This window comes from Chlorocebus sabaeus, chromosome 24, assembly GCF_047675955.1.
Source record: "Chlorocebus sabaeus isolate Y175 chromosome 24, mChlSab1.0.hap1, whole genome shotgun sequence".
NCBI classification, from domain to species: domain Eukaryota; kingdom Metazoa; phylum Chordata; class Mammalia; order Primates; family Cercopithecidae; genus Chlorocebus; species Chlorocebus sabaeus.
In genome coordinates this window covers 12099054-12112769 of record NC_132927.1, presented here as the reverse complement: position 1 = coordinate 12112769, position 13716 = coordinate 12099054, and the positions used below count along the sequence as shown (strand labels likewise).

General features: G+C 34.6%; 1 protein-coding gene and 1 pseudogene across 8 annotated transcripts in view; both read left to right on the top strand.

The window, feature by feature from the left end:
* RALGAPA1 (Ral GTPase activating protein catalytic subunit alpha 1) overlaps positions 1–13716 on the top strand; it is a 276648-nt gene that overhangs the window by 115068 nt on the left and 147864 nt on the right. For 4 of the 8 annotated variants that reach the window (XM_007986490.3, XM_007986488.3, XM_037983898.2 and 1 more), the window contains 4 exons: positions 3818–5362; positions 7141–7265; positions 8678–8894; positions 9845–10021. In XM_007986490.3, the coding sequence (XP_007984681.1) occupies positions 3818–5362; positions 7141–7265; positions 8678–8894; positions 9845–10021 (2064 nt within the window). The remainder of the gene's footprint in view (positions 1–3817; positions 5363–7140; positions 7266–8677; positions 8895–9844; positions 10022–13716) is intronic. The other 4 variants (XM_007986496.3, XM_007986497.3, XM_007986498.3 and 1 more) reach the window with 1 other exon arrangement.
* Positions 67–267, top strand: LOC119619208 (small nucleolar RNA U3; annotated as a pseudogene).

Below are 13716 nucleotides of genomic sequence, written 5' to 3'. Positions count from 1 at the left end.
TGAAAACTATTTTATTGTTTCACTCATTAAATGGTTTCTAATGCTTTAGATTAACATTTAATTGGAAAGACTATACTTTCAAGCATAATTTCTAAGGTGTGTTACTAGAGGACTTTCTCTGAACATGTGAGCACTGGAATACGGGAAGAGAGTGTGCAGTGTTCTCTTAGTGTGAAACAGACCTTTGGTGTTGCTTTGCTGCAGCTGCCATTTGCCTTGAGTGGTCATTCTTCTTTTCCTCCAGGAGAGTAAGAGAACACAGTTGGTTTCCCTTAAGAAAAAGAAAAGAAAGAGAAAAAACATATAAGATTTTATTTAAAAGCTTTCATTTTTAAGTTAAAATATAAGCAACATAATTAAATTGTTTTGAGGGCATTTTTGTTTAAACCTGATGCCACCATTATTTTTAGCAATTCAATACAAAGTTTTTTTTGTTGTTTCCTTCTGTATAATTTACTAACATTTGTTTTAGTTAGATTTTTATTTCTAACATTCTTAGCTTTATAGAGATAAATCACTATGCTGCTCTATGGGTTTTTAAAATTCATTTTGTTTATATTGAGATATAACCAAAGCCTGGCTTTATGGTTTCTTAATAATGCAATTAATTTTTACCAAGTTTTATTTAAAAATTAATAAATTATTTCATGAGTACAAAACATATATGATGTATTATTCAAGAGATTAAGAGTAAAGATTAATTTCTGCCTTACTTTACACCACAGCTCCTCACTTTGTAGCTGTGTAACTTTGGGTAAGTCACTTAAACAGTTTCTTCATTTATAAAATAGGCGTAGCTCCTACTTCATGGGGTTATTGTGAGGATTAAATGAATGATACGTCAGATGCTTACAAAAACACCTGGCGTATGGAAAATACTGTGTATAGTTTAGTTATTATTTAGTCTTTTTCTCAGTAAAGTTCAGCTGTAATGTATTTGTTCAACTAATGTAAGGCTTGTTAGAGTCAATTAAGCTTAATTCAGGTGCCATTTGTATTGACATAATACATCCCTCTTGATCTGAATTTAGCATGAAGTTGATTTCATGTCAGTGTTATTTTCTTCTTTGATTTTATGTAATTAGGATTGTTATGTGCCATGAAAGAACTGTATTTAAAGCTTAAGACTTTAAAACATTGTTTAAATTTAAATTCTCCAATACTACAATATTGGTAGAAAAAATCCAGTTACATTTTTTTTTAAAGCTGTTTCCCTCTTAAGCTTGCATAGAAGTTTTAGATACTCATATATGGTAACAAAGTTTTAGGGAAAAAAAATAGGCTGAAATACTGGTTAAGTTTTCTAATATACAAGATGTGAGGGCTGAGTTTGGGAAGGAATTCCTAAACACAGAACATCATAATAATCTTTCCTGGCTTCTTTAGAATGGAAAAATTGTGAAATATCAATAAAAGAAATTAAAAATTAAAACTAATATTTTACTTTTTCTGACATTCATATATTTGTTAGCATCATAATGTTTTTATGATTTTAATCTTTTGAAATCTTGATTTTGACCTTTGGTAAAATTAATTCCAAGCTATAAAATTTGTAAGAATTCTTATAGAACAGCTATACAGTCTTTATCCTTTGCTGAGTTCTTTAGAATATTGTGTGGAAAGAAATTGAGAGTGCATGCTGAATATAATCTCTGTCATTGAGGCAGAAGTTCTTATGATCCTTTATGGCAGATGTAAAAAACTGAAATATTTATGTTTGTCAAGATGCACAGATATGAGTTAGTTATCTGCTGTATTAAACACTTTATAAGTGCATCACAGTGAAGTTTGTAAGCAAATGTTTCACTTTTCATTTAGAAAAATTTCTCAATGGAGTGCATGAGGAAGAAAAACAATGTCATTTTTTAAAGTTGCACATTCCCCTCAGTTTAAGGACAAAAAGTTAATTATTTCAGCTTCAGAAGATACTATATATTTAACCTATGTTGAGAGCCTACTAGTGTATCACTAGGAATATACTAGAATCTTGGCATAATACAAACCTCTGTTGATCTCAATTTAGTATAAAGTAGGTCCGTTTGGACCTCATACAAAGAGGATGATATAAATGAAATTGCAGGAAGACTAGCCTTTTTCAGCCATAGTAACATGGATCCCAAAAATACTTTGAATGACTATCTCCATTTTATAAATGAGGAAACTAGTCTCAAAGTCTAGAGTAAGAATCAACAAATTACTTTGTAATCTTGGACAAGTCACTGCTTTGCCTCTGGATCTAAATTTTCTCATTTGATTGTTCAGTTATAGTTCTGTTTCATTTAACTTTTCTGCAAGAAGCCTAATAAGTAGCAACAGCTGACTTTTTGACTCTGTCCTTTCTTCATTATATTTTGCTGACTTCTGAAAACAATGTTTTTGTTGTTGTTATTTCTAAGTAACTTACAGACCATGATGGATTCATAGACATTGTATTTTGCTTTCAAAATTCCTGTTGAGAATTTGTATATACCTGAACAGTTAAATGATTATTTCTTCCTGTGATTTTCAATTTCATAAATATTTTTGAGGGTTTACCATAAACTTAACACGAAAGACAGTGAAAATAATGCAGTGATATGCAGCACTAAGCCTGTGTCTCAAACTTTTTTTATTGTAAATTTGATAAAGTAATTTAACCTCTCTGGGCTTCAATTTTCTCATTTGTGAGATAGTTAAATTAGATAATCTCTCTGTGAGATAGTTAAATTAGATAAAGAATCATCTATAATTCTTTTTTTTTTTTTTTTCGAGATGGAGTTTTGCTCTTGTTGCCCAGGCTGGAGTGCAATGGTGTGATCCAGCTCACCACAACCTCCGCCTCCCAGGTTCAAGCAATTCTCCTGCCTCAGCCTCCTGAGTAGCTGGGATTACAGGCAGGCACCGCCATGCCCAGCTAATTTTGTATTTTTAGTAGAGATGGGGTTTCTCCATGTTGGTCAGGCTGGTCTTGAACTCCCGACCTCAGGTGATCTGCCCACCTCAGCCTCCCAAAGTGCTGGGATTTTGGTGTGAGCCACCATGCCCAGCCTATAATTCTTAAAAGGAGATGTACGAAGCCAGAGATACAGTTTTTAGAACTTGATGGTTGTTTAATGGAAAGGGCCAATAACAGGCAGGTAAAATTTCTTCCTAGCAGATTTAAGTGGTGGTTTTGCCAAAAAACAAAAGAATACAATTGATTTTATAAAAAATATATTGACTTTATTTGATGTCAGTGAATAAGATTTTAATAGTGTAATAAAGTAAAACACCTTGGGAGAACAGTTTCCTGACAAAGAGAACTTTAAGAAGAGGGTAGGGAGTTTCATTTCTAATATGTAATCAAACAGAGAAGCAAAATTTGAAGAAAAGATGCCTCTTACCTTTTTGGGAAGGAAGCTGGAGGATTTATTAGACCCTATAAGAGTCTACAGTGGGATACTTGGATCGGCTTTCTGTGTTAACGTGTATTTTTTCTGCATGGAACTTAAATAAGTAGGAAAAATTTAATGGCATTTGAGTTGCTTGATTTATTGGCACAGCTCTATCTTTATCTGCACTTCCAAATGTTTCATCATCTCACTGTTTCTATGCATGTTAATATTTTAAAATGTGTTTTGGTAGTTTTCTAATTCATTGACACTACATGCTATATTGACTTGTGCCCATCATTTTTTTAAAAAAACAGATTTGTATTTTGATTTTTTTTCATTGAGCTTACAAAAACTCAGATTTTTTTTTTATTTTAAAGCATATGCTTTAGGGTATTATTGAAATTAATAATTATTTTTTATATTCATCTAGTTCTTCTCTACATAATTTTTTTTTTCTTTTACAGATATTGATGATGCTCAAATACTTCCCCGCTCAACTAGAGTCAGACATTTTTCACAAAGTGAAGAAACTGGAAATGAAGTTTTTGGTGCTTTGAATGAGGAGCAGCCATTGCCTCGAAGTAGCAGCACTTCTGACATCTTGGAACCATTCACTGTTGAACGAGCCAAAGGTGCAGTTCCTGTCATTGACAGTTCATCCCGTCATGCACCAAGCTTGCAGAGTTCCACAGAGGCTTCTTCAATAACTAGATCCACTGAAAGCCACATCACTGATACTCATAGTAGAGAGTCTTCTCTGGAAGTTGGTGATAGCATATATGACCATCTTTGTCATTTAATAGGTCCAGTAGAACTTGCAGATTCAGCTTTTGAACAAATCCAGTACATTGACCTTGAAGGAGATGATGATCTTCTTTCCACCCTGAAAGAATATTTTAAGGAAAACCAGGAAAATCATAGTAAAAATGAGATAGGTAAAGACCCAGCCTCTCAGGAAGTGACTATTGCAGTAAATAGGGGTGAAAGGTTATCCTTAGATAAATTAGAATGCACAGATCAGGAAATTGAATCAGAAAATATCACCTCTTTTGTTGGGACTCCTGAAAACCTACAGTTTCAGAAAGAACCAAACTCAGCTGTCTTCATGAGTAATATCGCACCTAACCAGTCAGGCAGTTTTATTAGAACACAAATTTCTGAAAAATCTAAGCAACCAAACAGTGATAAACAGCCATCAGAGCCTAGTTCAGATAGCCCTTGTGATAAAGAAAAAAGGAAACATCTGTACAGACAAGCAGCTACAGAATTAGATGCTTGTGTTGATGTAACACTAGTTGAAAAGCTTAAGAGTGTGCAAATTAATGAAAAAATCACTGTCCCACATGTTATGCGTGCCAAGAAAGCAACACTAAAAGCACCTGTTAACCGCAGAATGCCTCATGTTGCAAGTACTAGCAAACTTTCTCCAACTAAAAGGAGCTTGTCTGAAACAGTAACTCATAGAGCCAAAATCATGAAAATTGCTACTAAAAAACGAAATAGTGTTCATGTTACTTTTAGGCCATCCACTGAGTCCGTTCAGTTTTATAATCCTCTGGAAAACAAAGAGGCTCCATGGAAGATGAGACTGCGGAAGCTCGGTGGCTTTAGTAGTGGTAGCAGCAATAGCAGCACCAGCAACACCCATACCAGCTCAAATAGTGCTACGGAGCTAGTAAAACCTGGTGTGTACAGACCTCTAGATACACTTGGTACTGCATCAGTAAGTAGTAAAACAGTGAAGGAATCCACAGAGATTCCCACCACCATATTACAAAAAGAAGGAATTGCAAGTAGTCAGTTAGGTAGTCGTAGTACTCTTAGGTCATCAACTCATGAGGCAGGACTACAGCAGGGCTCCCTGGGTGGCGTTTATAAAACTGTTGTACATGCTCTTTCGAAGCCGAAGGCAAATGTTTCCCCACAGAGGCAGAACAGAATGCCACCAGAGGCTCCACTGAGGGATCTGTACAGTCATGTAATGGGCTATTTTGGAAGGAAAGCTGCAGGTGAGCACTAACAGTGTGCAGAGCGCAAAAGGAGAAAGACAGCACCAGTTTGGCTTAATGCAACTGAAGCAAGCTATAAGCAATCAAAAAGCTTTGGGATGGTCACTGCTTTCTCTCTGTTTGGTTATGCATGCGCCTTTTCCCAGCTGTATTTTTCCCAGCATAGAATGTTTATTTAAATTACTAATTTCCCTTATAAGGCATTTAGTTAAACCTCTTTGCTGCTGAACAACATAGGAAAGTGGATGTATAGGAAAATTTCAATGACCTATCAAAGACTACCTAAATCAAGTATTTTTCTGAGTGTGTACCACAAGTGTGGAAATTAAGTTTACCAAGGAGTTATTATGCTTTCTTCCCCACCCCACTATAGTTTAAAAGGGCACCAGATACTTCTAATTGAATTCATTTATTTTTACTGCTGATCTATTTGGTTTTGTATTTTTTCTTGATATAAATTATTTTGACAACTAACATAATAGGAATCAAGGTCCTACAGCCAGCACCAACATTATAGTTAACTATCAGTGATGAGGAATTATTTCTTAAATCTCAAAGTGAATTTAATCACTTTTCATTTAAGCCATTTCCAAACATGCTGTAGGCTTTTAGTTTTGCATTCATTTATATAGAATGCGAGTTGTGTCCTTGAAACACTTTCATTATTCTGGGATTTTAAATGTACATAAAGGTTTCACAGTAGCCAATCGTGATTTAAATATGGAACCTCTATGGACAGATAACAGAAAGCAAGATTATGGTAACGTTTTCTCTATCTTGAGTCAAAGTTAAAATAACTTTACGTATGTAGACTATTAACTTTCAGCAGTAAGGTTGGTTTTGATTTTATTTGTTTTAACATGGTTTTGTTAGCATGATTAACAACGCTGTATAATGCATCTTGCATTGAGCCATTAATGCCACCTGAGGGCAGTATTTGACAGCTTAGCAAAGCCTGGCCAGTAATATAAAGATAATGGTATTTCACAGTGAGCTTCTGACCAGTGTATTTTCTTAATCTGAAATACTTTGTAGTTTATTAGGAATATAAACAGTGCTCATTTTCCTTTCATTGCAGAGAAATCAACTTTTCAATAGCATAGTAGTGACATAGATACCGTATTATTTTCTATAAGTTAGTTTCCCAAGTCTAAAACTTTCTTGTTAATATAAGTGGTAAAAATACTAATAATGTAGAGATTAAAAAAATCAAAATAACTATTTTGGATTTTTTTTGTAAGAAAAACCTTTGTGAAAGTCAACTTTGTATTCTTAAAGCACTAAAATTAGATTTTATAGTGGATAGAAACAGCAGTATATCAAAACCATAGAATTTGTATTTATAAATACTCAAATGCATTTGTATCCCACTGAGTTTTGCATAGATTCAAAGGATATATTCCCTGAAAACATTCTTTGGGGGAAATAGGAAATTATAAATTGTTAAGGCTCTAAATAGAAACATTGAGTCAGGAAAAAAGATAAATATACCAGTTTCTTTATAGGCAATATTAACCTAACTTCAGCTAGTGCTTATCTATAAGCTTTCTTGCTGTTTAAAGTTATACTGAAGATTGACTAACATCTGCTTAGTTAAATAAAGTAAATATCAATTTACTAATTCTTAAAATTAAATCTAAAAGAAGGGAAATTATTCATAAATGCATGTTTGGCAAATAATTGGCAAAGACACTTTGTTTTGGGTTGTCGTTTGTTTCAAAGTTAGAAAATGCAGTTAAGTTTTTCCTCACTATATATAGTTATTTATTTATTTTTAGTCAATAAAGAGGACATGAGCCAAAAACTGCCTCCTCTTAATAGTGATATTGGCAGCAGCAGTGCTAATGTTCCTGATCTGATGGATGAGTTTATAGCAGAAAGACTTCGAAGTGGTAATGCCTCGGTAAGTTTTATTTTATATATTTGGTTTTATAGAGGAGGGTAGAAAAACTAACAGATATGTACCTTTTTACATATATGCCAATTTCTATATGGGAATTCTTATTCAAAATAACCTTTCCTCAAAATATAACCCTTTTTATGAATTAAGATTTTTGAATTACATTTTTATAATATTTTTTATCTAAAGACATAAAACAAACAGCCTCATAATTTTCACCAGGGTGAAAGATCAGACAAGTACCTGTGCACAAGTACACAGGTATAAGCAGCTACCTTCCTAGTCTCCCCTTTTTTCGTCTTTGCTCATAGGTTACCCTGGTGCCAGCTGCCAGCCCTCAATGGGAAAGAGCAATGGAGGCCTTCTGTCCCAGCTCCCATAGTTAGATAAATAAATAAATAAATATAATTTAATATATAATTTAAAATAAAAATACATATATAATTTTTATTTTTGTCTCAAGATCTGTTTGTGAACAAGCTCCCATTAGTTTTGCTAGCATAAATATTGCTTAACCATTTTAGATAACTTTGGAAGAGACTTAAAAGTTATCTTTATCTGGAATGTTAGGATTATGGCAACATGAAAGCAGAGGCTCTTTTATCTCTAATAATGCTTCATTGTTAGGGAAGGGTAAATACATGTGGAATTGCTTTCCTTTTGAGACGGAATCTCGCTTTGTCTCCCAGGGTGGAGTGCAGTGCTCACTGCAGCCTCCGTCTCCTGGGTTCCAGCAATTCTCCTGCCTCAGCCCCCCGAGTAGCTAGGATTACAGGCACACGCCACCATGCCTGGCTAATTTTTCTATTTTTAGTAGAGACAGGGTTTCACCATGTTGGCCAGGCTGGTCTCGAACTCCTTACCGCAGGTGATCTGCCCACCTCAGCCTCCCAAAGTGCTGGGATTACTGGAGTGAACCACTGTACTGGACCTGGAATTCGTTTTTTAAAATTGTCATTTCTTTGGATTTGACCTCTCTGTAACTCCATTATATAGCCCCTCCTTTTTTTTCTTTTTAGGCTTACTTTTTTTCCCTTGAGTGGATAAAAATCATTGAATGACATATTTGCTGTCATTCTTTCCACTCTCCCACTGTCTTTTTTGTTTGCTGCTTTTTTTCCACTTAAATTCTCTTTCTGCTGTTTTAATTTATATTCACTGCATGGATCCTACTGAGGCTTAAGAGTCACAGACCCAGCATCATATGATATTTCGGTCTTTAGGCAGGCCAACAATAGGTCAGGCAGGCTCTAGCTCCATTCAGTTACATAGATTATTTGGTGAGTGTGTTCTCTACTCCTACTTCAGCCTCTAAATCTCAGCATGTATTATGATGGTTTGGAAATTAAAAGTTTCAGATGCTTGAAGAGAATAAAAACTTTTTTTTAATAGTAAAATATTTCTTGAATTTTTAGACTATGACAAGAAGAGGAAGTAGTCCAGGCAGCCTTGAAATTCCCAAAGACCTCCCTGATATTCTAAACAAGCAGAACCAGATGCGCCCTATTGATGACCCAGGTGTGCCCTCAGAATGGACTTCTCCTGCCAGTGCAGGGAGCAGTGATCTTATCAGCTCAGATAGTCATTCGGATTCTTTCAGCGCTTTCCAATATGATGGCCGAAAATTTGACAGCAAGTATCTTTTCTATTTGGATACTATGTTTTATGTTGATTGTCTTCTATTCAAGACTGACTTACGGATTATGTAGCCATCACCTTCCTCTCCAATGTTACCTAGGCAGTGGCTCCCACATTAGAAAAAAAAAAAAAATTAGAGATAGGGTCTCGCTATGTTGTGTGGGCCAGTCTTGAACTCCTAGCCTGAAGCAGTACTCCTGCCTCAGCCTTCCGAGTAGCTGGGATTACAGGTGCAAGGTGTCATTCCTGGCCCCACTTATTTTTATTTCAATTTTCAGTGAAATTTCAAAGGAAGTTTTAGGGAATCACCTTAAGTCGAAGCTACTACTTTATTTTGCCAAATTAAGAGCATTAAAAAAAAAAAAAAATGTGATCCGTTCTTAAAAGAAATGACATTTTTAAGACCAAAACTGTAGAAAGGAAAATAATTTAGGTTGGACCTGTTACTAAAAACACAGTCATGATTATGAGTTACCACTGTTTCACACACTCATATTTGAGAACCAAATATTTGAATTATGTTCAATGCTACAGTACCCAGAACTTCCCTTGAATAATTGCTCCGTGTTACAGTAACATCAGTGATATTATTTGGTGCTGTATTGTTACCACTTAGTTATTCAGCTATAATTCTATATTGCACTTGGCAGTCAGTGAAGGGCACCAAATTCTTAAAAAAGAAGTCAAAACCTTGGGAACTAAGTTTGTGAAGAACTGGGAGATGCGTTGGAGAATTACGTTTCCTCCCTTCATGGCTTGTACACTATTCTGATCTAATTATAATCTTCAGAGTATTAAGATTATTTACACTTGTCTGAGTGATATGTAAACAGAATAGATGTACAGGGAATGTTTATGTTTGATCATTTTGGTGATTTAGCTCTCTTGTAAATATTTTTACTTTGTAATTGGGACTCATATAATAACTTTTATTCTTCCTGTAGATTTTGGCTTTGGAGCTGACACTGGGGTTACGTCCTCTGCTGATGTGGATTCAGGTTCTGGCCATCACCAGAGTGCTGAAGAGCAGGAAGTGGCTAGTCTAACTACTCTTCATATAGATTCTGAAACAAGCAGTCTTAATCAGCAAGCTTTCTCTGCTGAAGTTGCAACTATTACTGGTAAAGTTATTCATGGGAATGTGTTTCTTAATGTATTTTTTAAACCTCCGAAGAATTTGATTAAAATTTTGAGAGATTTTAAGTATTACTTATTACTATTTAAGTATTGGTTTTTTTAAATTCATCTTTATGTAACAGTGAAGGGGAGAAAAGACATTAGTTTCTTGACCTGAGGTCCACTGGGTTAAACTTCAGAGGACTCTGTGAACTCATAGTATCTTATGCAATATTTTGTATATATATGCACAACATTTTCTGCAGGATTAAAAAAAAAGTTTGATGGGAACATAATAGATGTATATGTATATGGAGTACATGAGATAGTTGGAGTGATTTTTAAAATAAATAAAGTTTAAAGTACTGGACTCTACCTTTGTCATTCAGAGTTAACCTAGATTTTTATGATTTCTTTAGCAAAGTATTTATTATAGAAAATATAAAACACACTGCTTAATAGAAGGCCTGTTTGTCAATGTACTAATATTCTGTGTTTAGATAGTAATTTGTGCTTTTTGGAAACTTTTTACATGTGATCAAACCCAACCATAATGTGATAAGTGGGGTCTTAAAGCCAATCATGTAAAATGCAGAGTCACATTATTGCAATGTTAGTGAAGTGATTAGAGTGAGCCTCAGCAGCTAATAGCCCATAGTTCTTGGGGGTTCCATTCTATAATCCAACCTCACTGTGGTTCCAGCTACAGTTTTCCCCTTGATGGGTGGTTATCCACTCCAGCTTAATTATCCATGGGATGGTTTTGCATCTTGTGGTTGGCTGGAACTTGCAAGACTGGAGCAGTGATTTCTGCATCTCTACACTAGTCAAGCATATTTCCTCACGCAACCCAGACAGAGGAAATTTGAGCCAGGGGAATTCTAAAAGTTAGAAACCCATTCTCTGTTTTCATATCCTGCCTCCTTTTTTCCCAGATGATAAGAACTTTAGCAGCGCCATTGCAGAATGGGGCCCTCGTGGAGGATGGGAACCAACTGGGTTAGAGCTACAGTTCCATCATTACAGGATTTAAATTACTCAAAGTGGAATACTAGAGAAAACTCTTATTTTATAATGAATACCTCTTACTTTAGTTGTTCTTAAATGTAAATGAAAAGATACTTAACATTGATAGTAACCAGGGAATGCAAATAAAAACCACAACGAGATCCTACTACATATACTGAAATTGTTCAAGTTAAAAACACTGAAAATCCAAAGTGTTGAAATGAGTGTGGAGCAACTAGAATCACATACATTGCTAGTGAGAATGTAAAATGATCAAGTCACTCTGGGAAAATATGGCAGTAACTTTTAAAGTTAAACATACATTTATTATGTGACCATTTTTAGATATGTATTTTCCTTGGACAGTTGTACACAAAAGTTCATGGCAGATTTATTCACAGTATTTAAGAACTGAAAACAAACCAAATGTCTATCAGTTGGTCAGTGGATACATTGCAGTATATTCATTCACTGAATATTCACTGAAATAATATGCAGTAATAAAAAAAGAATTAAATATTAATATATGCAAAAACATAGGTGAATCTTGAAAATGTGCTAAATGAAAGAAGTCAAATACAAAAGACTCCATAATTATAATTTATTATTCTATGTGTATAACATTCTAAAATAGAAAGGACTGTAGTGAAAACGTAAATCACCGCTTACTTGGAAAGGATAGGTGTCAGTTGAGGGGACTGACTACAGATGGGCATAAGAAAACTTTTTCTGGTGATGGAACTGTTTTATATTTTGATTGTGATGTTGGTTACAAGACCACGTACAGTTGCCATTTTCATATAACTGTATACTTAAAAGTGGATGTGTTTTAAAAAATAAATGTAGGCTTTATGTTCTATAACACAAATTTTAATACTATCAAAACTTTAAGCTATTAATCAGACTGTTGTGTTTTCAAAAGATTTCCATATATAAAAGACATTTTTTATTTCTTAATTGTCTGTAGTTATCAAAAATAAAGTTCCAAACAAAAGTTCCAAAAAATAAAATGATATATATGGAGAACTCATTTTAAGTCTTTTGCCTTTATGTTTTTTGGATAATTTAACTTCTAAGAATTCTTAATATTTATGTAACCTCTATTTACTCTATGTAGTGACTATTTTCAGGTCTCTACTGGGAAGTTTTATGAGGCATTCTAATCTTAATCAGTACCATTAGTAATAGTGCAGAGGTGTTGTTTAAGACACTAAAGCAGTTGTATTCATTTCTGTTTAAAAGACACAAAATTCAGCAAAGATAAAACTCCATATACACAATATATAAATGATTCAATACAGTATTTTCCAAGGGTGAAGTTTGTATACATTTTACTAACACAGTAGTACTTTATGAAAGGGATGTTAGTACTCCTGAAATCATCTATTTTCCTATAATATAAAAGTTTTCAGAAATTACGGAAGAAATCTAGTATAGGACACAAGAATGAAAATTAAATAACCTCTTTTTAGGTCATGAATATCTTTATAGGAATAGTTTTATTGCTTTTAAAAAAAAACCATTTAAGAGGAAAAAGCCTCTTAAGTAAGTGAGCCATTATAGAGTTTTAAAAATAAAATAGGCTGGGCGTGGTGGCTCACGCCTGTAATCCCAGCACTTTGGAAGGCTGAGGTAGGCAGATCACGAGATCGGGAGCTCGAGACCATCCTGGCTAACATGATGAAACCCTGTCTCTACTAAAAATACAAAAAATTAGCCGGGCATAGTGGCGGGTGCCTGTAGTCCCAGCTACTCAGAAGGCTGAGGCAGAAGAATGGCATGAACCAGGAGGCGGAGCTTGCAGTGAGCCGAGATTGCACCACTGCACTCCATCCTGGGGGACAGAGCGAGACTCCGTCTCAAAAACAAAAGCAAAAAAAAATAGAAAAATAAATTAATAAAATTAAAGGCAGTAGTGATTCTCTGGTGATTCTCTGATAGCTAATATAAAATTATTTAAAATCTTAGTTCTTGGCCTGGTGTGGTGGCTCACACCTGTAATCCCAGTACTTTGGGAGGCCAGGGTGGGTGAATCACCTCAGGTCAGGAGTTCGAGACCAGCCTGGCCAACACAGTGAAATCACGTCTCTACTAAAAATACAAAAAATTAGCCAGGTATGGTGGTGGACGCCTGTAATCCCAGCTACTTGGGAGGCTGAGGCAGGAGAATTGCTTGAACCCAGGAGGTGGAGGATGCAGTGAGGTGAGATCATGCCACTGCACTCCAGCCTGGGCAACAGAGCGAGACTCCGTCTCCAAAAAAAATATAATAAAATAAAATCTTAGTTCTTAAAAATGAATTCTATTTTTATGGATCAAAACAATACATGTAGATAAAGAGGTTTATATTTCAAAGCATTTGACCAAAGGCTGATGTCTCTTTGGCATGTACTTAAAAGTTTTTGGTAAACATTAAGGTTATAATTTTCATTATGTGTATGTGTTTGTCCTAAGATATAGAATACTTAAGTTTCTGTAACTGTCCTTTAACAAATGATTTTTCTGCCATATGAATTTACTCCAAATCTCAAATAAAGGAAAGGAAACTTTCTACCTGCTATGTATCATAATTGAGCCTAGATAGAATCATATGATTACTCATTTGATACATGATTATCATATGATTATATGATTATTGTGATAACACCTGATAACATAATCCAGTTCTATATGTACTTTTTTAGGCACTTAC